Source organism: Hyperolius riggenbachi, chromosome 1 (genome assembly GCF_040937935.1).
Source record: "Hyperolius riggenbachi isolate aHypRig1 chromosome 1, aHypRig1.pri, whole genome shotgun sequence".
Classification (NCBI taxonomy): Eukaryota; Metazoa; Chordata; class Amphibia; order Anura; family Hyperoliidae; genus Hyperolius; species Hyperolius riggenbachi.
In genome coordinates, this window is record NC_090646.1 from 630,996,652 (window position 1) to 631,021,699 (window position 25,048).

The following is a 25,048-nucleotide window of genomic DNA, read 5'->3' on the forward strand; positions in this document are numbered from 1 at the left end:
CCTCCATCCCTCCCACCCCAGCTGTCACACACTGATTGCTATTAGACTAAGAGGGCCACAGGGCCCACAACCTCCCCAACACCTTAATATCTAGTTATCTGGCTTGCAGTCACTGCTATGTATCCCCTTTTCTTATTTCTTTCTGCTTCATACACAATTAGGAATGACAGCTGAATGAATTGTGCGCCCCCTCCTACACTGCGCCCTGAGGCTGGAGCCTCTCCAGCCTATGCCTCGGCCCGGCCCTGCAGCCAAGTGGATGGCCGTGCGCGTCCTCGTTCATGCTCCCATCACTGGAAGCGTACTGCACATGCGCAGTACAAGATTTTCTTAGGAAAAAGGACCACCCAAAGAAAGCCTAATTAGTGGTGAAAAAACAAGATATTGATACTTTTGGTATGATAAGTAGTGATAAAGTCATTGGTGAGTGATTGGGAGGAGCGTTGAAATGTGAAAATGGCTCTGGTCCATAAGGGACCACCACCTGTAGTGGTTAAAGAGAACCTGAACTGAAAATAAAAAGTCAAAATAACAATACACAGGTCATACTTAGCTCCTGTGTAGCCTACTACTCAATCTCTTTCTCCTCTCCTGCGTCCCATTTGTCCACTGTGATCAATAGATTTCTCAGTCCTCCATTTTAAAAATGGCCATTACCCCTTAACAGCTTGCTGGTCAACACAGTTAAACTGTAATATCGCCACTTGAGCCATAGGGAAACATGGACATTACCTTGCACATTCAGTTGTAACTGACAGCTGCTGATATAAAACTGACAGCAACTGATATATTTCATTTCTGACAAAATATTGTCAGAACTGGAGGGGATCACTGTAAGAAGAAAATGGTGAGCTTCTGAGAGGAACTGATGGTGAGGTTAGTATGTAATCTTCATTTGCAGCTACGCCGTGTTTATTTTAAATATTTTTACTCACTTCAGGTTCCCTTTAACCTCCCTGGCGGTTAATTTTTTTTGCCACATGGGCAAAAATCCTTTTTTTTTTTTATTTTTTTTTGTTTGTTTCATGTAAAGCTACCAGAGTGGTAGCTACATGAAACACCACTAGAGGGCGCATGTGTCCCTCTAGTGTGATCGTCGCCGGCACTAATAGCAAACAGGGGAGCGCGTATATAACGCGTTCCCCTGTTTGGCTTCTCCTGTCGCCATGGCGATGATCGGGATGACGTCATGGACGTCAGCTGACGTCCTGACGTCAGGCGCATCCGATCCGGCGCATAGCGCTGCCCGGAACTCATTGGTCCGGGCAGCGCAGGGCTCTGGCGGGGGGGCCCTCTTTCGCCGCTGCGTGCGGCCGATCGCCGCAGAGCGGCGGCGGTCAAGCTGTGCGCGCGGCTAGCAAAGTGCTGGCTGCGCGCACAGCACTTTGAATGGGGCGAATCGCCCCAATAGATGCGGAGAAATCCTCCTGCGCGGCATAGCCCGAGCTCAGCTCGGGCTTACCGCCAGGGAGGTTAATGGAGTTATCGGGCAAAAAATAATAAAACAAGCGCTACTTACCCAGGGCTTCCTCCAGCCTCAAGCTCCCAGCATGTCCCTCGCTGCAGCTCTGTCCTGGTCCCCGGCGATGACGTCAGGCCGACCTCCGGGTCGGCCTGTACTGCGCCTGCGGCACTGTCAATCACCGCCACGTGGACTGGAGCGGACTGCGCAGATCTACTGCACCTGCGCAGTACGCTCTGGTTCACGTGGCGGTGATTGACAGCGCCGCTCGCGCAGGCGCAGTACAGGCCAACCTGGAGGTCAGCCTGACGTCATCGCCAGGGACTGGGATGGAGCTGCGGTGAACGGCTGTGGGCAGAGCTGTGGTGAGGGACATGCTGGGAGCTTGAGGCTGGAGGAAGGCCCGGGGTAAGTAGTGCTTGTTTTATTCTTTTTTTGCCCGATAACTCCTTTAGGTGACAAGACGATATTGTGCTATATAACTACTAAATAATAATGAAAGGTAAAAGCCCTATTTGCTTCTGAGGTCTATTGCTACACCCATGCCTGGCTTCACGCTACTTCTTCGCCTGGAAGTTCCTAGAAAACGAATGCACTCAGTACATAAGAGGTTTCATGAGAATGTTCACATATGACTTGCGGCACAGCCCTTCCGGCAGCTACAGCCTCGTCCCTTCTGTAGAATGAGTGATGCTGGTCCCCACCCACAATGATGCTGTGCTGTACAACCCCACCTACTGAGCAACACAGTATAACAGCCACAGTGCTGTACAACCCCACCTGCTGAGCAACACAGTGTAACAGCCACAGCTTCATCACCAATCGCAAACACAATCCTCTCGTTACTTTTACACGATAATAAAACGGAAGGATGTCATAGGTTCACCTAGAGTAGATCCGAGGTTCCCTACACGAAGATGCATATCCCAGGGATAAAGAGAAACTCCAACCTAGAATTGAACTTTATCCCAATCAGTAGCTGATACCCCCTTTTACATGATAAATATAATGCTTTTCACAAACAGACCATCAGGGGGCGCTGTATGACTGATTTTGTGCTGAAACCCCTCCCACAAGAAGCTCTGAGTACCACGGTACTCTGGGCAAACTGCCACAATGTAACAATGTTCACAGACAGGGAATAGCTGCTTACAGCTGTCTCTAACAGCCAAAACAGCTAGGAGCAGCTACATAACCTGCTAGAATCAGCTACATAACCTGCCCACAGTAAAAATGTCACCATGTAATAAATGTCAGAATGTAAATCGGGGAGAGGAAAGATTTTACAGTGAGCAAACACTGACTAAATCATTTATACATAATTATGGTAAAAAATGAAGCACTTTTTTTTACTACATTATTTTCACTGGAGTTCCTCTTTAAAGGGAGTACTTGTCAAAGTCAATTTATTATAGTAGGTATGAAGATTAAATTGGTGTGAAACTGAGCATCTCTAAAAGATTATTTACAGCATAAAACATACTACCACAAAAAATGGTGGCAGAACAGCATTCAGTTAAACACAGCACTTTCCTCTTCAGTGGGCAGCTTCTGGCCCCATCTGAAGTGGTGATAGCATCTTTTGTTTACATACCTTTGTCAGCTACAATTAGTTTACAGCCAGCAGCGTCCTGAAATAGAGCTGCACACATACTAGAAGTAGAAAGAGCTAAGAAGTGATCAGTAGATAGATTTTAATATATAAATACAGTAGCCATGCAATAAAATGCAAAGGCAGCTATCAGAGCAAATAAAATGTACTTCAGACTCTTGTAATTTGTAAACAGACAATATTGTGCACAAAAGCAAATATGATAACTTTATGGGTAGTAAAAAAGGAAATCAGGTTTTTATTGAACATTATGAAAGAAGAATATTGATTTAAAAAATTTTTTTTAAAGAATTAAATGTTTTTTTTTTTAAACTGGTAAAAAGACGTTTTGCTGCGGTACACTGGGGGCACAGAGGTAACACAGTGGGGGAGGAGGCCTGGGGGGATTAAGGTGATACAGAGGGAGACACTGGAAACTCATGGGCATGGTGGAGGTACAGGGGACAGAGATGGCAGGATGTTTCAACTTATGGACAGCAGTGTTCTCCCCAGAATTTTTTTCCAGCCGGGTGGCATGAAAAAGTAGCCGGGTGGCGTGCGAGGGGGGAATGCAACTCTGCTTACAGAATAAAAAGAGGATGAGGAGGCAAACCGATGTACCTGCTAAGTACACACAATGCAATTTCCGGACAGATTTATTGTCAGATCGACAATTTTCAACATGCCTGATCTGATTTTCAGTTCACTTCTATAGGAAACCGTGCAGAAATCAGATAGGACATGTTGGGAATAATCGATCTGACAGTAGATCTGTCAGAAAATTGCATTGTGTGTACCTAGCAGATTGTTTCAGATTAAGGTGCTTAGGTCCCTTTTTAAGCAGACCTGAACAGAGAACTTGCTCTCTGCTCTAAAAGATGCATAACAGCATAACCTTTAAAGGACAACTGCAGTGAGAAGATTTTGGAGACTGCCATATTTATTTCTTCTTAAACAATACCAATTGCCTGGCAGCCCTGTTGATATATTTGGCTGCAGTAGTGTCTGAATCACACCAGAAACAAGCATGCAGCTAATCTTGTCAGATCTGTCAATATGATCAGAAACATCGGATATGCTGCATGCTTGTTCAGAGGCTAGGGTAAAATTATTAGAGGCAGGGGATCAGCAGGACAGCCAGGCAACTGGCATGGCTTATAAGTAAATAATTATGGCAGCTTCCATATCCGTTTCACTTCAGTTGTCCTTTAAAGAAAAACATTTCTTTGTTACAGCTGATACAAATGCTGCAATAAATCTGCAGTGTGTCTACTTCCTGCTTTCTTGTAAGCAGACATTTAGTGCTTTTCAAATGAGCTTCTCTGCAGTCATGTGACACAGAAAGAGATCAAATTAGACAGGCTAAACTGTGTAAATACAGGGTGCATTTCTCTGTTTCCTTCTGTCCTGTGCAAGAGTTCAGCTCCACTAAGTGTCCCCAGTGTGCAGGGGGAGGGGCAGCACTACAGACACGATACAAAGCTGGGGCCAGGGGGAAACACACACAGCAGGAGACAAGTGCACAGGGGGCTGCCTTTTTACAGACAGATGCTCCGCATGGGAACAGTAAATTCGGGCGCCTGAGGCTAGTGGACAAATCGGGCGCCGCCATTCACTCCTATAATAAATATCGTTTAATGGGCGCCCGATAGGAAAAAAGGGCGCCGGAGAAAAATAACGTTTTAAAAGCGGCGCCCGGAGACTTAATGTTTTATTACTGTTTCTCATGATTACACATTATTTAATGATTTATACATTTTTAAATTTTATTTTTAAACGAAAAACAGTACAATATTTTTTTAAAACATTATTTTTAAACGAAAAACAGTACATTTTTTTTTTAAACATTATTTTTAAACGAAAAAACTAACAGGGGGGTCTTAGGTTTAGGCACCAACAGGGGGGTCTTAGGTTTAGGCACCAACAGGGGGGTCTTAGGTTTAGGCACCAACAGGGGGTCTTAGGTTTAGGCACCAACAGGGGGGTCTTAGGTTTAGGCACCAACAGGGGGTCTTAGGTTTAGGCACCAACAGGTGGGTCTTAGGTTTAGGCACCAGCAGGGGGGTCTTAGGTTTAGGCACTAACAGGGGGGTCTTAGGTTTAGGCACCAACAGGGGGGTCTAGGGGTTAGGGGTAGGTACAGGGAGGGTTACTTAAGCACCAACAGGGGGGGTCTTAGGTTTAGGCATCAACAGGGGGGTCTAGGGGTTAGGGGTAAGTACAGGGAGGGTTACTTAGTAATTTTTTTTTTAAACGTTATTATACGTTTCACTATTTAAACGAAAGATTAACGTTTTTACAATTGCCGATTTAATGCACATTATTTAATGATTTATAACTTTATAAAACATTAATTTTAAACGAAATACAGTACAATACATTTTTAAACGTTATCCATGCTTATCGTTCAAAACCCGGCGCCCTTTTTTCCCAGCGCCCCTTTTTAACGTACGCGCTCTGCATGGCTGTGTCTCCTCTGCCCACACAGCAAATAAATAAACATGCAGAGGTGTGAAGGGGCATCACTTCTCCTGATCTCCGTGTCTCCCTCCAGCCGGATTAAATGTGCAGCTGCCGTTTTCAACTACACAGGCATGTTGTTTACCTGCAGTCTGGAGGAGAAGGAGAGACTACATGAGCCGCTCTGAGGCTGTCCCGGAGACTCACATGGCTCTTATCTCACTCCTGGAAGCTGCTGCTGTATCTTTTTTTTTTTTTTGCTTTACTGCTCTCTCTGTTGTCATTCAGGAGAGTGAGAGGCACCGTAATAAAATAGATCCTAATACTCGGAGAGCAGAAGGGAGAATCAGAACAGGAGTCCCGCCCCTTACAACCCGCCCAGCCAATCCCTCCCTGTCTCACCAGAACACATGAGCTGACAGGCAGAGGAGCGCTCCTGCAGTGTAGTGTAGAGATGGGAAGTTCGGATCTTTTCAATGATCCGGATGATTCGAATCGGATCATTGAAAAGATCCGGATCTTTGATCCGAATCTCGGATCATTTTACAAGGGAAAAGGGAAGCACTCCGGGGTTGAAATGACTAGCAGGACAGGAGAAGGGGAGGGGGGTGGACACACAGAAGGGGAGAAGATGGACAGAGGGCAGGGAGTGGACAGAGAAGGGAGGTGGGAAGCAGAGAGCAGAAATGTTTGCTTGCACACAATACCCACATGCTGCAATCATACACTTTACATATATTTCACCTACATGTTCATCTGTATACCTTGAATGGAAACGTCGCACAGTGAAAGAAAGCATTCCCCAAAGATAAGTGCAGCTGTGCCGAGTGCAGGAGGATCATATTACGCTGCAATCACAGTGCCTGCAAAGTTACTGAGCTGTGCTGAGCTGAGCCAAAAGTTTCCAATGTGATCACTGTGCACAACTACAGAACAGACAGCCTGTAATGAGCAGCAGATTATACCCAGTATGTGTGCTCTACACATATCTGGCAGTGGCACCCATGTCCCCTCTCTCTCATCTACCTGTCCCTGCAAGGCTGCCTCCCTTCCAACAGAGCGATCCATCTCTGCTCTGCTTCCAGGACCCCGCTGCCCGCTGAGAGGGGGCGTGTCGCTCCTGGCCCCGCCCCTTTTGCGATCCGAATCACTCATTTTGATGATTCGGATGATTCGACTCACAAAATAGATTCATATCAAAGATCCGAATCGTTCATGATCCGGACAACACTAGTGTAGTGTCAGCCTTTGCTATTGTGCGAGGCTGGCGCTGACTGAAAGCAGGCAATGGAGCGCTCCTATGTGAAGTTTACTAGAAGCTCCAGGCAAGCACATGACAACAGGCGGGCGGGGCTTCAAATCAGCCGGGCGGCCCGCCCACTTAATTAGCCCTGGGGAGAACACTGGACAGATTCAGGTTAAGAACAAACCTACAGTCCCTATCTCATTCATTCATATGGGACTACCTGTATTTTACTAAATTAAAAACAACGGAATGTTTGAAAAGGATTTTTCGGACCATAAGATGCACTTTTTCTCCCCCAAGAGTGAAGGGAAAAGGTCAGTGCTACTTATGGTCTGAAGGTGTGCCAGGTACACAGACACAAACACACACACACACGTCCTCCCTCCGTCTCTAGCCAGCGATCGGAGTCCTCCATGCTTCCTCCTGCACCGCTGAGCACCATGTGTAACTCTACCGTCTATGACACGCTGTACACCTTTTTGGGGGAGTGGGTAGATAAAGGCCTAGTTGCCCCGACCGCAACCAATGCTGGAGGAGCGGGATGACTGGAGGGGTGGAGTTAAAACACTGCATTGGCTGCTGGCTTCATGCTGGTAGGTGATTGGGCTGGGCAGATGGTAATTGCCCTGCACGTTTTAGGCTTGGCAACGAATCACGGCCAGCAGCAGCAGATGAGTGCCACCTGATCTGTCCTTGATTGGCCTCTCTCGCATGTCATCTGATGGGTGAATGAAATCTATACAGTTCAGCGCAATCTATAGCCAGGGGCGGTTCTTCCATGAAGTAACCTTAATCACATACTTCAGGGAGGCAACAATGAGAGAGCAGCAAGAGGCGGCTCCTCTACCCAAATTTCCCCCTCATCGCACTCCTGGTCTCCCCATCCCTAGATGCACGGCGCCCCTTCACTCACCTACTCTCAGTGTTCCAGCGATGGGATCTCCAGCATCCTGTATCCATGGCTACAGCAGTGTCTCAAAACCCGTTATATTCTGTCACATGAGGCACCGCTGTAGTCAGAGAGGAAGCACCACTTCACATATGGCTGGTGCTCTCATCACTGATCTGCTGAGAGCGGGCGTGTTATGCCGCTCCGGTGCAGCACATACCCGGCATCCTGGGGATCAGAGCCGGAATGCAGCAGGCCGGAGATGTCTTGGGAGAAGCAGAGGGAGGTAAGAGTAGAGCCAGTGCCTGCAGCATTTCACATCTCCCATATCAGGTCACCACAAGGTCTGTGCGCTGTGACATGCTATCCTCTGAGCAGGGCTTCTCTTCTCTTACAGATCGGGTTTTACAAGTACGCTCTTTCCCTGAAAATAAGACTTACCCTGAAAATAAGCCCTAGCAGGAATTTGAGCATACTTGAAATATAATCCCTACCCCGAATATAAGCCCTAGTGGAAGTTACAGAGGAGGAAGAGGCGGCCAGCCAGCGGGGACACAGCGGTGCAGGGCCGATTGGGCACCTGTCCTGTCATCCCAGCACACAGCAAGGTTATCAGCTATGCACAGATGACAGGGCAGATGCCTGGTCAGTACAGTAGCATACCTTCTAATCCAGGAAGAGCATAGTACAAAGGAACAGAAAATGTTCTGCTGATAGATACTTCCTGCTAGAAATATAAGACATCCCCTGAAAATAAGCCCTAGCACATCTTTTGGTGCAAAAAATTAACACAAGACACGGTCTTATTTTCAGGGAAATACGGTAGTGTTTCTCATTAATTTGTGAAGGCGATACCAACAAAATGTTGTACTTGTGCCCAAAACTGACACCTCACTGATGCTACAGAAGATTTCTGGTGCAGTACAGTATATTGGAAGTGGATCTCCAGTACAAGATCCAATCTCACCCATTAGCTACCTCACACAATTTGCGTTTCCCATTCGTTCAGGTAAAGGACAAACGAGGCAAGTAAATTAGACTATTCTTACTTACCTGGGGCGTCGTCCAGCCTCTACAAGTCACGTGTGTCCCTTGCCGCATCTCTGGTCTCCTTCCGTCTCCTGCTGGCTGCAGCTGAAGATCAGCGTCTTCTGTGTATGCACAAGCGTGCCCGCATCACTGCACATGCGCAGTACACTTCTGGAGGCGCACGACCCTCATTCTTCAACTACAGCCAGCGGGAGAAAACCAGAGCTGCGGTGAGGGACACACATGATCTGTAGGGGCTGGAAGACTCCCCTGGTAAGTAAGGATAGTTTAATTCACTTACCTCGCTTGTCCTGAACTGAGATGGACATGGAGGCGGCCATATTTATTTCCTTTTAAGCAATACCAGTTTCCTGGCTGTCCTGCCTCTAATACTTTTAGCCATAGACCCTGAAGAAGTATGCAACAGATCCGAGGGGTCCACTAGACACCAGGGAACGTTATAGGTGAGGAAGGGAACACCACTAAACACCAGGGAATTTTACAGGGGAGGGAGGACCCCTAGACACCAGGGAACTGTATAGGGGTGGGAGGACCACTAGACACCAGGGAATTGTATAGGGGAGGGAGGACCACTAGACACCAGGGAATTGTATAGGGGAGGGAGGACCACTGGACACCAGGGAACTGTATAGAGGAGGGAGAGGGGGCCACTACATACCAGGTAACTTTAAAGGAGGGAGGTAGCCCACTAGACGTTGAAGTTGGCCCACGACTATCTCAGTGTTCAATTTTGGCCCACTTTGTATTTGTGTTTCACACCATTGCTTTAAAGGAATATGCCATAAGTAAAAGTATCCCCATATTCCTTGCCCACATATTATACTCCAAATTAGCCACCTATGACACAATCAAGCCCAGATCATCGACAGGACGTAAAAGTATTTACAACTTTATTTCATGCAAATTGCTTTACATGACAAACTGGAAATCGAAACAGCAAAAGGAAATGGTATCAAATGCACCACAAAATAACTTAACAGTTAAAAAGAGAACAAAAAATAAATAGCCCAGGATCCTTCCCCCAAGCATGAAGATTAAGGCAAAGTACAAAGTCACAGATCATTCTTGGACTATACATGTTGTAAGCATTTCAGAATCACAACGCGAGACTTTTAAAACCATATCTTGTCGTCTGTGTATAAAGGTGCCCATACATTAACAGATGGGGAAGCAGACTCAAGCAACAGATCCCTCTCTGATTGAATCTGATTAGACAGGGATCTATTGCTGCCACACATCTGCACGAGATTTGCAAAATATCTCAGCGTGAAATCTATTGGAGATCTGTCCAGCGGCTTCCCCATGTGATGTGCCCCCCCCCCCCCCCCCCGAGCTGTGGTCAGTATAGTCTTGGTTCACCTGTTTGCCAGCACTCCTCCTTCTCTGCGTCTGGGCAGAACAGTGGCTTCCTGGATAGCACTCTCGCCTTGCAACGCTGGGTCCCCAGTTCAAATCCCAGCCAGGGCACTATCTGCATGGCGTTTGTATGTTCTCCCTGTGTTTGTGTGGGTTTCCTCATTCTGGTTTCCTCCCACATCCGAAAAACATACTGATAAGTTAATTGGCTTGCACCTAAACTGGCCCTAGATTACGATACATACACTGCACCATACATACACAGACATATGACTATGGTAGGGATTGGATTGTGAGCTACTTTAAAGGACAGTTAAGTGACAAGAAAATATACTCTATACAGCGCTGCGGTAGATGTCAGCACTATATAAATACTAAATAATATTCTTTCGGTCGTCGGGTTGAGAACAGTCGGAGGTCCATCGGTTGTCAGGTTGAGAACAGTTGGAAGTCCATCAGTTGTTGGGTTGAGAACAGGCAGAGGTCCATCGGTTGTTGGGTCGAGAACAGTTGGAAGTCCATCAATTGTTGGGTTGAGAACAGTCAGAGGTCCATCGGTCGTTGGGTTGAGAACAGTCGGAGGATCATCGGTCGTTGGGTTGAGAACAGTTGGAAGTCCATCGGTTATTAGAAAATCGAACTGCCGTGCACCAGATCTTTCCAGCATGCTGGATGGATTGCTTTCATCAATTTCAGGCGGAAATTGATCGTAATAATGATCAGGCGGCCACATTGCTGCCAGATTCGATCATTATGATTGAATACGTGGGATGATGCTGCAAATCGAGTATGTATGGGCACCTTTACACAGAACCCAGTGACAGTGTGTACAATCTTCTCGTTTGGCCACCAGAATGAAGAGAATTAGATGTAAAACATGAATGTTTGCATTTACAATATTTCCAGTATATACATCCTACACTAGACCCAATGTCCTATTCAACAGCAGAACAGATAACAACAACAATTACAGCTAAACGTGTAAGTGGCTACTGATTGCATCAGGCACAGTGATCAGACTTTGTTACAGCAGACCAGAATTTAGAACGTCCTCTCTGCTCTAAAAGATAAGCAACAGCATATTAACATTTAAAGAAAAAAAACATCTCTGTTACAGCTGATACAAATCCTGCAATAAATCTGCAGTGTGTCTACTTCCTTTTTTCATGGAAGCAGACATAGGGTTAACATCCTGTGTTTACAAATCAGCTGCTCTGCCAAGGACTGCCGATATTCCTGAGCTAACAGCTGAGAGATCAAATTACAGTGGGTTTTAGTCACAGATGATGGAGAATTAGACAGGCTAAACTCTCTAAATACATACAGGGTACATTTCTCTCTGTTTTCCATCTGTCCTGTTCAGGGCCACTTTAAAGTGTAACTGTCGGGCATAAAATCAAAACTCAATTCTTTATTTTTATCTGTTAAACAAGTAATAAGGATGCTAATCAGGCAATCCAAAAGTTAAAATCTTTATTAGTTTTCTTGTTTATAAATGATCATTCCCCAGTTTACCTGACTCTTATTTGGTACGTTGCCGCAAAAAGGAAGTTGCAGGGCATGCTGGGTTGTCCTTTTTTGCTTCTGTACATTAGGTAAGTCTGAGGGGAAATAAAGAAGCAAAAAAAAAAGACAACCCAGCATGCCCTGCAACTTCCTTTGTGCGGCAAAGTACCAAATAAGTGTCAGGTAAACTGGGGAATGATCATTTATAAACAAGAAAAGTAACAGAGATTTTAACTTTTGGATTGCCTGAGTAGCATCCTTATTACTTGTTTACCAGATAAAAATAAAGAATTGATTTTTGATTTTATACTCGACAGTTACACTTTAAAGAAGAGCTATCGTTCCCCCACATTCCTATAATCCATTCTAGATTATGCATCGTGTATTATGTGGTAAAGGACAACTCAGCCAGGACTGTGTTTCTCCACATTGGCAGAGACCATGTGACCAATGCCTGGGTATCGGAAGAATGAAGCATTGTAATGTATTTTGCATGTGACCAAACTTTTATCAACCCAAACAACGATTTATTTACAAGCAAAGCTAGCAGGTTGAGCACAAGTGTTTGTTTTTACAGAGAACCACCACATACAGTATACAGTAATACAGACACTCTACACTGCTCTTCTGTGTCCCACAACTGCTTAAACATTCCATTGAGGATGTCAGACTTCCTGATTTTGTGTTGAACACTCCTTTGCCTTTCTATTGTATTGTGCTGAAAGAAATCTTTTACAGTTTTAGGTGGATGACAGTACATTCAGTTACTGGTACCTATTTTTTTTTTTTTTATTATTATTATTATTACTGCTGGAGATTCCCATTGGGAAGTCTGCATAGAAATACTTACACTGCTGCATATTTAAAAACACACTTGCCTTAAAGTGCACCTGAGACGAAAGGGGTGAAACGTTTTATACCTCCTGCCCCCTCCACGCAGGTCGCTCCCCAGTGGAGTAGCTAAGGAGCTGTGGGCCCCGGTGCAAGTTTTACATTGGGCCCCCAAGCACTCTATATAGAACAATTGATACGGCGCACCAAAACCTGCCAATGGCAACTACAGTGTCAGAGGTGCAAGAAGGGGATGGGGAACAGTTTGTTAATGATTACCACTATTCAAAGTATCTATAGAAGTGATTATTACCAGCACAGGGCCACTAGAGAGCTAATATTGTGCTTGAGGGAGGGCCCCTCTGACCCAAGGGCCCCGATGCGGTTGCTACCTCTGCCACCCCTATTGCTACGCCACTGTCGCTCCCTCGCCACCGTACTCCGCCTCCTGGATGACCAGGTAGATGCCCAATTATATTCGGCCAGTCATCGCAGTCCGCCTGTGCTACCCTGTTGCACTCCTGCAGCTGGGAGAGTTCTGCGTCTGCATAGTAGTACTGCATGAACGCGGAACGCTCCCGGCGAAAGGGGGACAGAGGGGCACGCACAGCCAAGCCGCGCATGGGCAGTATGCCTGACTGGCCAAAGATAGTGGGGCTTCATCCGGACCATACAGGAGGCTTTGGACAGCGGCCAGTGAGCGATCTGCGTGGAGGGGGCAGGAGGAAGCCCCAGGTATATATACAACTTTTCACCACTTCGTCTCAAGTTTATTTTAAGTTTTCCTTTGGCTGGCAGATGAATGCATTCATATAAAGGTCTCATTGCTGATGCCCCGCAAAGCCTCTCTCCCTAAGGGCTCTTGTACACTACATGCGATTCAGATGCGATTTTACATGCAATTCCGATTTTTTTACGCAATTAAAGTCCCGCATACTGCGTTTTTCTTCTTGTGTTGCTAGCATCCGGCGAAAATTGGAAATCAGAATGGCAAATTGGATCTAAGAGTAGAAGAAGCCTAACACTGCATGGCTTGCAGCAGGACTTCTGTGGTTGCCATAGAAAAAGAGCTGCAGGGAACCAGCGAATAGGGATGCAATGTGAATGTTAAGGTGGGGCTAAACAGCAATGACTCATGGCAAGTACTGGCCACACCTCTGAAGAGCCCGCCTCCTTGTACACAGGACAGCACTGCTGAACTGCCCCTTAAATGTCCTGTAAAGAGTACCAAGTTAGTAATTTTAACAAGCTTCAAAAGGACCACTGCAGCAAAGAAAGTAAGTAGTTAAAATTGAATGAAACGTTCAGGTTTTGAACTAGTCCATCTCCTCATGGGGGATTTTCTTTGTTTTCAAAGGCATTTCCTGAATGGCCAGCCTCCCTACATGTTTGCAGATTATTTTGTCAGCTAGACTTAGCAACTGCCATACTAAAAATGCTTATGAAAAGAAAAAAAAACTTTGAGAATCCTTCATGAGAAGATGGACCAGTCCAAAATGGATTTTACCAGCTTACTTACTGTAGTGGTGCTTTAATGTAAAGCTGTGTGTCAGAGCTGCCAGGATTGGAGGGCGTCAGCAGCAATAACTCACCCTTTCTCCTGTAAATCATTAGAATACAAAGCCTGAGCTACCGATGCCCAAATTTATCAAGACTTTCCATCTTCTCTGGGAGATACACAATAACACAAAGTAACTATAAATTATATAATACATCAAACTGAACAGTGCAATTTACAACATGAATAAAACAAAACTCATTTCTTTTAACCAGCAGCAATATTAAAATAATCCAAAATATATAAAATAAAATAACTTTTCATGTCATATCCAGGCATGTACAAGTATGGGACATATTTGTTAACTAGGGAATTGAACAATGCTGTGTAATCGACAAGAAGGAGACCGCAATTCCCATCAAGCCCTGTTGATTGCTAAAGGGGCCCACACATTGCTCGATTTACGGCATTGATATCCCAGAGATTTGAATCTGGCAGGAAATCAGTGCCGCAATGATCGACCCGGCATGCAGGAAGGATCTTGCTCAAAAGGGCTAAGCTGGGTGTGTGTTAGTAGCAGAGTTCTATCTCCCGCAGGCGGACCCCTGGCCGCTCCCCACCCCCATGTGTAACGTATCCTAGGAAGATGTGAGAAGTGAAAGGAGTGACTGGCACACAAAAGCAAACCGGTCCAAGATTGCACACTGGATACAGAGCTACAGAGTGCTCTCCGCAAGAAGGTAGTCCAATATTCAATCATAAGAAGTAAAGGTCGGGCACCAGTGATGAATGCTTCTAGGTTTACTTTTATACAGTAAGGTACATACAGGAACAGTAAAGGAGAGACCAGATGACCTGACAGCCGTTTCACGGGTCACCCCTGCTTCGTCAGAGGACAAAGGTGGTCTCTGACAAAGCAGGGGGACCTGCGAAAAGGTTGTCAGGCCGTCTGTTTACTCCTTTGTTGTTTCTGTGTGTACACCTTACTGGATTTTAGTAAACCTAGAAGCATCTATCACTGGTGCCCGACCTTTACTTCCCATGTGTAATGTGTAGCTGCCGAGCTGTGCAGTGTTTCAGGCCCACCAGTCAGCTGGTGCACCTCCTCCAGTGTCCGGTCTTCTCGTCATCATGTCGGGCGGCTGTACCACGTGACCCCACTGCATGTAGTGACGTCAGTACATGTGGCAGGGTCATGGGGTACTGGAAATGCCGGCGGTAATGAAGAAAGATGTAGAGCACAGGGGGGAGCACACCAGGGAACAGATGAGCCTGCAGCACTGCACAGCTCGGGGGAGACCGGTCAGAGGTCTGGCAGGTGGAGGCAGTATTGTAGATTTACAATACATTTCATGCTGAAATCTACTGAATATTTGTGTGCAGTGTGTATGCAGTTAATAGATCCCTTCTGTGATCAGTTTCTATCTGATGGACAATCTGGTGGCCATCGCCTAATTTATGGCCACCAACTTTATAATGACAAATAAGCAGCTTAGTTTATGAAAGTGCTGAGTCATTAAACTGTGCACAATTCAACACTAGATTCCTGTGAGGCAACCTATCCCTAAATGTACCAAACTTTACTGATGTGAAACCCCACCCACAAAGACCCGCCCTCTATGTACAAAGTCCCACCCCTTCCTTCCTGTGCATCGGCTGTCGCAAAGTGCTGCTTTGTTGCAATACATATTAGAAGAATAATTTATGATTAACAACAAAGAAATTCTCCTTTATCAGAGTGCCTCCCCTTCTCAACATGGCGGGCAGCCAGAACCCAGGAATCAGGGGATGCTGCAGATAGCCCAACGCCCTCCCTTAAATTGTGACCAAGACCCAGAGATAAAAGGCGGCTCTCAATGGGGTAGGGATCTAGGAAAACTGGAAAGTACTGAGGACAATCCCACCAAGAGTTTTCTTGAGGTTTGCCATGGTCACGTAATGACAAATTTTGGGTTACAGAAGAGATGGAATACTTTGTGATACTTGCCGTACAGGAGAACAGCAAGTGGTGACCACATGACTGATGTTGTGCTGAAAAGGACCACGTCCCGCAATCACTTTCTGCAAAATGGCATAAAGTGGTTAAAGTCCTTGCGGTCACCTTATCATACCTACTCTTAGGAACATAAAAGAACATATGAAAGCATTCCCTGTGTGTAAAAATGTTTATTTTTCAATGCAGAGACAAAAACAAGTTGGTGCTGCTCTGCTAATCGGCAAATGTAATCATTGCCGGCTAGAGGCCTTTGCCTAGTCTCTTCAGTCTGCTCCACCACCCCCTCTGCTGAGGTGACATGTCAGGCGGTGCTACGGGGACGTGTGTATTCAACAGAGGAGGATGAGGAGCAGAGTGAAGAGACCAGACACAGTTTCCCCTTTGACTGGTAATGATCACATTTGCCAATCAGTTTGTACAAGTTTGTACTGCTCTCTGCATTGAAAGTAAAAAAATTTACACACAGGTAATGCTTTCAAATGTTCTTTTATGGACCTCAGAGTAGATACCAGTACTTACATTTTAGGATTAGGGAGTTTAATCCCACTTTAAAGGGAATCAGAGACGGGATAATTGGGTGCATTTAAACTTACCTGAGGCTTCCTTCAGCCAGGTACGGGAGCACGGCCGGGGGAGCGCTCGGCCAGGCAAGCGCAGAAGCACACAACTGGCCAGATTACTGGGAGGGTTATCCAGGGAAGGGAGTGGCTGGAGAGAAGGGCGAGGAAGCCCAAGCACACATGTAAGTATAAATACACCTAATTATCCCATCTCAGGTACACTTTAAGTTGGAATTCAGTTTAACAACTTTTAATCATTAAAAAGAGTATTTGCCATTTTTCTAACATTGAATTGCTGTTGAGTTGTTTTACCAGCTTAGATATAAATCATTTTTTAGTGGAGTGCCTCTTTTTTTAAGTACAAGAGGTGTAAGAAAGACAAGAACTAAAAAGCAGCAGTTTCCTTTTTTTGTGCATCTTCCTCTGAAAGAAGAAGGAACCTCTTATTAGTACTTTGTACGGTAACGAGGCGTTTCATCGGCTCTGAGACTGTACACGGTGAAAGTCAAGAGTGTGCATGCTACAGCATTATATACATCACGTCACAGTCCTCGGCTGTAAATAAATATACATACATATAGAATTTCCTGCACTGCTTCGTATCTGCCAGTGTATGAGAGAGAAGCTCGTAAACAAAGCTCGGGCTCCTGACAAGTGGACAGATATCAGCCCTGGCCTCTCCTGCATATAATACCATGATGTGTGTTTGGGTGAAGACAGCGTGACCCGGGTGAGGTCAGTAGTGCTAGAGGCATTCATTTGCCGCTCCTCCTCTTCCGGTGACTGATTATACATCGTCAAATATTCTGCTGTTGGATTTAGACATGGATAAATACCGTCCTGCTGGCTGATACCTAATAAACAAAAACAAATCATACAGAAGAGAATTAGACAAACACTTTACGCCCTGTTGTCCAACTATTTGGCACTAGAGGCAGCGCACACTCTCGGACACTCATGAAGATCTGCACCAAACGGCTACCTATGATCTACAAAAAACAAGGAACACCAAGAGCCCCAATAGTGTAATATACTGGTAAATGGTTACTAGATAGAGTAAATATTAATACTCACAAACCAGGGTTACCATTAGGCAACCACTGTAAAGGCAGGTGGGGAGATTTTCCTGACCCCACTCAGGAATAAGAAGTCGCTCTCTGTAGATGAGAAAAAAGGGGGTTCAACCCTCCACCCAGGGTGGACTCAATATTATGCAGGAGAACAGAGGCGCCAAAAGGATAAAAGGAAGCTAAATGAGCTTAAAAACCAAATTCTTGGTAAATAGAGGAGGCAGTGGTGGACTTACCTCCTCCAAGTAGACACACAACTACTGTAGTAAAGACAGTCAATATATTTTATTTATGAACTCCAAATATGCAACGCGTTTCGCAGGTTTGATCCCACTTCATCAGGCAATAGCATATGTGGTCAGTAGAAGGGCCAGGCACCTCTGTAATAACACAGCAGAGTTTGTGCACAAGTATCCTCAGAAAGCGTCCCGGGAGGCAGAGGGACATCTGTCCACGGCACTTTCTGGCTTGCCTCATACTCTTGCTTTTTCATACACAAATCCAGCAGCTGCTGGGACAGTGGTCTGCCCATGGCCCACCTACTGGACTGCCCACCAAGTGCCCCAACTTTTGATCTTTGATAGCAACATTCATCCACTTCCCCACAAGCTTCTCGAGCCTCCCAGCTCCAATGCTGGGGACCCCCAAAACTCGCTGCCACGCTCCCATGCGAGAATGAGCATGGCTGCTGTGGGCAGGCACAGGACACACACATACACAGTATCAAGGAGCTGCCACTCTGGCTTGGCAGGAAGAGCCAAGCCCGTTCGGCTGTGAACTACATCGCATGCCCGAACTCCGAGACAAGGGCTTGTCAACTGGCTTTGGAGGTCTCTTTGCTGGAGTGGTGAGGTGGAGGGGGGCAATGGAAGGATTTGGCACAAATTGTTATCACGACAGGTACACTTTAATGTGAAAGAGGACTTGGAAGCAGCAACCCTTTGTATACAACTCTAAGAACAGTTGCTGAATGTAAAAATCCCCACACTCAATAACACATTTTAGCCATTAATAGCAAAAACTAAACAGTCCTAAACCCTCAGCTATTTCCCCACAAACCCCTCAGCACTTTACCTCCCAGACTCGGAGTCCAGCGGGTCGTCCGTAAACGTGTCAGCATTAAAATCCAGCGGTTCTGAATCTTGTAGGAGCTCTATTCGATCCCGCTCTGTCCGGTTACTCGCTCTCGTGTATTTGGAGGCTAAAAAAATTAAAAAGGTCATGGATAAACTTCTGAAAAAAGGCAGAAAGAGAAATCCCACAGTCTTCATAGGAAACAATATGCACAGTACAGTGTTCTCCCCAGGCTCTTTTAGCCAGGTGCTCCACCCGGCTAGTTTTTGTGAGCACCCGGCTGTCATCGGCTCACCACCCGTACTGCTGTAAGCAGAGCTGCACACAGAAGCACTGGCCCTGCATACCTTCATCTCTCACCACCCGACTACTTTTTCATGCCACCCCGCAGGAAAAAAAAATTCTGGAGAGAACACTGCAATACCATTACTGGTTTCCTATTTAGCTCTTCTGGCTGCTGTGCTATTCCCGTCTTTAATGCTTTCTGATCAGGGATCCAGAACAAGCATGCAGAATCAGGCTAACCTAGCATAAGCCCTTCTTCTAGATGCCTACCACTAACTCTTCCAACGTCACAATGCCTAATATAAGGGCTCAGAACCCACTCCCCGTAATCCAACTCTAACCATCAATATTTTTGGGATTTGCACCTGCTTTTTGCACCTGTGGGGCCGCCCTCTATTTTACCTCCGATGCCCAACTTACTGCTGATTGCCACCAATCGCAGCCATTAACATAGATCCCTAGGGCGGCACGCTTTTTCCCTTTCCTCTGTTTTATTGCTGTGATCTTCTTACTGGAGAGGACTTGGTAGTTGAAGAAACCACCTTTGACACAGGAGACCAGGATTCAAATCCTAGATGGACCCAGTACCTATACAGTAAGAAGTCTTTGGGCAAGACTCTATAACCACCTACCTGCCTACTGAGTGCAGCCTTAGCGGCTACTGTTCTCAAGCCCTGTGAGTGCAACAGGAAAAAACCCTATACCAATGTTAACATTTAATTGTAGTTCATCATGGTTCAGCTGTAGACCACTGGAATGGAGAAAAATGCCTCTACAGGAGTGCTGCAATATGAAGAGCGCACACAAGCACCTACCTACATACATTCTTACACACTTCCCAGCTGTACTCACATCGGCTGGTGGTCATCTCCGTGTAAGTTGCCTCTTTCGGTTCAGAGTTCAGGTTTCTGTTACGGCTGGAATCCTCCCTGTTAGTGGCATAGCGCTCCTTCCACTCCTGCAAGACAAGACCGATCAGGCACATGACAAAGTCTGCATACATGGCATGCAATCAGGGGTGCGATACCAATGACAAAGCTGGTGTGCTGCTGACAGCCTCCAATCACTTTCCAGACGGGTTTATAGGCAATTACTTTCAGCAGGAACAGTATTGCATCAATGGTCCAGTGATGCATAAAGCCAAATTCTAGGGTAAAAAATATTTTTGTTTTGGAAAGCGAGTTAACCTCAATGGCGATATGATTATTTCTGGATTTTAGGGTCTAAAGTAGTGCAATTTTTTTCTATGCTTTCAGACCCTAAAACGAAGAAAAAGTCATACCGCAGAGAAGTCAACGGCAGCCCAACATTTACTCACCTCCCTGGGATCCAGGGATGCAATTCTCCCTCCGTCGTCCGGGTGGCGCTGTGACCCTGTAATGAGATTGCTGGCTCTCTTTATGACGACAAATGGTGATCTCACCAGAGGGATGCAGAGCCTCCGAGGACAAGAAGTAAATAGGCTGCTGGCGTCTAGATCCTAGGGGAGGTGAGTTAAAAACGCCCGATGTGCGCTACACTATGCCCAAGCCTCCTGGCCAGGCTCAGGATTACTGCTCTGAGCTGCAGGTTTCTGCCCTGTACCTGACTCAGGGTTACCACTAAGGAGGTTAAAGGACAACTGAAGTGGAAAAAAGGCGTTATTATGCACCTCTATGTAGAGGGAAGGCTGTGTACCATAGATCCTTCCATGTCCCCGCGCCACCTTGTGGTTCCTGCACCGTCGCTGGTGGAAGCTGCTTGACCTGCTAGAGGTCCAGGCTGGAAACTCTGGTCGCCAGGTCAGTGCTGCTGGCAGCCAGACACAGTGGACATCCCCTCAATCAACACCCCGTAACTCAGGAACGGCACATCACACTGAAGCGGGGCATAGCCAAAATGAAAGCCAAGATTCTCAGCTTACCAAACATATGTATATTTCTAAATGGGAATAAATATCTTTTAACCAGTAGGCAGTCAAATTTGGTAGATTTTATAATACATATGTACCGTATTTATTTATGTATAAAGCACTCCGTAAAGCCACTTTTCATTATTGGACAGACCTTCATGTGTCAGCAAACTATTGGTGGTGGACAAGAATCCCATCTTGGGCTCCCTGCACACTGCATACGATTCTGATTTTGAATCGGTTTTTACATCCGATTTCAATTTTTCATCGTTACTGCATGCTGCGTTTTTTCCTCCGTTTTTTTGTTGTTGATTGCATTCAGGGAAAATCGGAATTGCAAATCGGAATCAGAATCGGAAACCAAATCGGAATCGCCAAACGGATTTGCAGTGTGCAGGGAGCCTTACAGATCTTTCATCTGACAAGACTTCTAACAGCCATTACTTTCCCCAGTAACCGATGGATCGGCTGTTGACTGCAGAGAAATGATGGCAGTTAGAAGTCTTGTCAGGCGAAATAAGCAAAGTGAAAAGTGGGATCCCTACGCACGTCAGCAGAGTTACGGAAGCTGCCATTACTAGAGGTGGAGCTGAAATCCTGATCCTAACTCCACTTCCTGTTGAGTCACTCGACTGGAGTAGATAGGAAGCTTCAGGGCACAGAAAAAAAAAAGGAAAGTAAAATCAATTCACACCAACTCACCCTCCTGCGCGTTTCCCCATCTTCGTGCCTTTGACGTTTCCTCTTCTCTAGGGTAAAAATGCACAAACCATTAGTGTATGGAAAGTGAATGACTGACAAGTGTGTGGCTTTGTATATCATCCTGTTCATGTACCTCCATTACTGTACACCCATCCTATGGATCTGAGTAACCTCTCCACGTTCCCATCCAGTGACTGACTAAGCATTAGCTTGTACTTATACTGTGCTGCGTGATCTGGTTTCCATGTATTCCAGTATTGTCTTATTGCTGTAGGTTACTCTAAATATTGTCTGTAACCGGTAGCAGGAAAAAAAAGGCACTGGCGGCTAGTGGACAAAAGAGCAGCACCACAGAGGCTATTATCATTAAAGGGGCACTACAGCGAAAAGCTGTAAAATTTAAAATATGTGTAAACATAAACAAATAAGGACATTTTTTTCTAAAGTAAAATGAGCCATAAATTACTTTTCTCCTATGTTGCTGTCACTTACAGTAAGTAGTAGAAATCTGACAGAAGTGACAGGTTTTGGACTAGTCCATCCCTTCATAGGGGATTCTCAGCAAGGCTTTTATTCTTTATAAAGATATTCCCTAAAAAGCATTTAAACAATGATGCTGGCCAGCTTCCCTGCTCACTACACAGTTTTTTGGCAGTTGGACAGAGCAACTGCCATTCACTAAGTGCTTTTCAAAATAAATACATCCTTGAGAATCCCCTATAAAGAGATGGACTAGTCCAAAACCTGTCACTTCTGTCAGATTTCTACTACCTACTGTAAGTGACAGCAACATAGGAGAAAAGTAATTTATGGCTCATTTTACTCTGGAAAAAAAAAGTACTTATTTGTATATGTTTGCATATATTTTAAATTTTACAGTTTTTCGCTGTAGTGCCCCTTTAATAAGGCAAAAAAAAAAACAGAAAAAAGGGTGCCCGATAAATATTGTTAATAACATTAGAACATTACAGTTTTTGAAGTAGGTTATCGGTTTAGAAGCTTGCAACGTTATAGTTTTTGTAATATTTTGTATGTATGTGCGTACAGATTTTACGTTCTCAAAGATATTATCATTTCTATGTGTAAAAGGATGTTTCTGCAGGGAGGGGGGGGGGGGGGGGTTGGGTGGTTAGGGTTAGGCACTACCCAAAGGGGTGGTGGGGTTAGGGTTAGGCACCACCGGGGGGTGGTTAGGGCTAGGCGCCACCGGGGGTTGGTTCGTTTTAAGCACCACTAGGTCTGTGTGAGAGTATGGTTGGGTTAAGCTGTATTGTTGAATTACGTAACGATTTTTAACGTTAATATATTTTCGTTCTCAACTCCCGTTTGTTTTAAGCAGTATTCACAAATTTCATTAACGATCTTTATCGTTATTGAGATTTTGTTATCCACCGGCGCCATTTTGTTATCCAACCGGGGCCTTTTTTTCATGCACGCCTGTAACCTTAACTAATGTCCAGCACTGCGTAATATGTTGGCGTTTTATAAATACAATAAATAGACGATTGATTAGAAACAGTTTGAAGTCTAATCATACAATGACAACGGTCATTTCCACCTTCTTCTTATGCTAGTCTGATCGAGTCCACCACAAAAGTTATCAGTTTGCATTAAAAATCAAATGAGATTCTCCATCTAGGCTGGTCCAAGATGCAAGTACGCTGGGGGAAGGGGGCGGGGAAAGGCGACATGAGGCAGAAGATTTCATGCTGAAATGGGTCTGGAATCAGCATGCAACAGATCTCTCTCCAATCATACTGTCTATTGGTGGATCGGAAGCCAAAATCGGCAGATGGGCACCTTTAGAGGCAGTGGATCAGCCAGGCAATTTACAGTGTTTAAAAGGAAATAAATATAGTAGCCTCCATATCCAGATATGCATCCTCCTCCAGATATGCATTAAAGCATAGGGAGAGATTATAAAAGCTACCATTGCCATTTGCCTGACTGCTGTATTAACAGCACAGGAGATTTGGGCGCAGCCGGTGCCACCATAGGCTGTAATAGGAATTACGGCTATAGTGGCGCACAGCGAGTAACTTCGGTGCCGTCAGAAGACAGAGCTGAAGTTACTTTTTAAAGCACTGTAAATCGGCCGCCAGCAATAGCTGGAAGCCGAATTACATCATTCCGGAGGGGGAATAGTAATCAACGCCGCCGGGACTTGTGCAGCAGCAGGGTAAGCTGTATATTGGCTGCATCCTGTGCCCAAGTCTCCCGGCGGTGATTTGATATGTATGCCTATTTGCCTGCTGGTGGAGCTGATCCACAGCCACTGACACACCACAAATATTAGGCGACTGCATCCTGCTTACAGAGGGGACTCCGACACTACTGAAGCCAACAAATCGCCATGACAGTCATTTTGGCAAGTCTAGGAGGTTGGGAATCGTGTCGTTTTCCAGCAGACAACACACAGATGTCCTTGCGCACATACTCCATGTTAAAGAGACTCCGTAACAAAAATTGCATCCTGTTTTTTATCATCCTACAAGTTCCAAAAGCTATTCTAATGTGTTCTGGCTTACTGCAGCACTTTGTACTATCACAGTCTCTGTAATAAATCAATGTATCTTTCCCCTGTCAGACTTGTCGGCCTGTGTCTGGAAGGCTGCCAAGTTCTTTAGTGTTGTGGTTCTGTGATGAATCTCCCCCCTCCATGCCCCTCTCTGCACACTGCCTGTGTGTTATTTAGATTATGGCAGCTTCTCTCTTCTCTTATCTTTTATAAGCTGGATAAATCGTCCTCTGAGCTGGCTGGGCTTTCACATACTGAGGATTACAGACAAGGGCAAAGCTGTCTGCAAGAAGAAAAGAGCAGCCTGAAACTTCAGTGCATGAGAGCAGAATAGGAAAGAAACACACAATGATCTCTTGAGATTAAAAAGGAAGGCTGTATACAGCCTGATTATGTATGGATGTATTTTCTATGTGTGGACATGCTGTACATCAACCTACTTCCTGTTTTGGTGGCCATTTTGTTTGTTTATAAAACTTTTTAAAACGTTTTTTAACCACTTTTAATGCGGCGAGGAGCGGCGAAATTGTGACAGAGTGTAATAGGAGATGTCCCCTAACGCACTGGTATGTTTACTTTTGTGCGATTTTAACAATACAGATTCTCTTTAAAATGGGAACCTACCTCTTCTGATCAACTCCTTCCCCTCGTCAGTTAGGTCAGAGGTCATATCGTTGTCCCCCATAAACTGCTGGAACCCCAGTAAATTCAAACAGCGAGTACCCAAACTAAGGGGCAAAAACAGAAGAGAGGAATAAATACAGGTGAAGATCTTCGCTAAAACAGAGACAGAACATGCTAAACAGAATACACAAGATCTGGAGCAAACAACAATTCAAACGGAGCATAGAATAATAATAATAATAAAAGTTTAATTAAAAACAGCATATGGCAAAACAAATAGTTCAAGACATGTGGGGGAACCCAAAGCAAACCTAAAAAAAAAAAAGTTTCACTTACCTGGGGCTTAGACCAGCCCCATGCAGCAGCTGCCCTGTGCTCACGCCGAACCTAAACGATCCTCCGTTCCCCTGCAGCCGCTCAGTTTCTACTTCGGCGACTG

At 45.4% G+C, this 25,048-nt stretch overlaps 1 protein-coding gene across 1 annotated transcript in view; it reads right to left on the reverse strand.

The window, feature by feature from the left end:
- Window positions 1–14,869: 14,869 nt before the first annotated feature.
- The window catches only part of LMBRD2 (LMBR1 domain containing 2), a 67,252-nt gene continuing 57,073 nt past the window's right edge, over window positions 14,870–25,048 (reverse strand). Inside the window, exons 14-18 of the mRNA XM_068251239.1 lie at window positions 24,610–24,713; window positions 21,468–21,514; window positions 19,727–19,832; window positions 18,590–18,716; window positions 14,870–17,299 (exon numbers count right to left, since the gene is read on the reverse strand). Of these exons, the coding sequence (XP_068107340.1) occupies window positions 17,233–17,299; window positions 18,590–18,716; window positions 19,727–19,832; window positions 21,468–21,514; window positions 24,610–24,713 (451 nt within the window). The 3' untranslated portion in view covers window positions 14,870–17,232. The remainder of the gene's footprint in view (window positions 17,300–18,589; window positions 18,717–19,726; window positions 19,833–21,467; window positions 21,515–24,609; window positions 24,714–25,048) is intronic.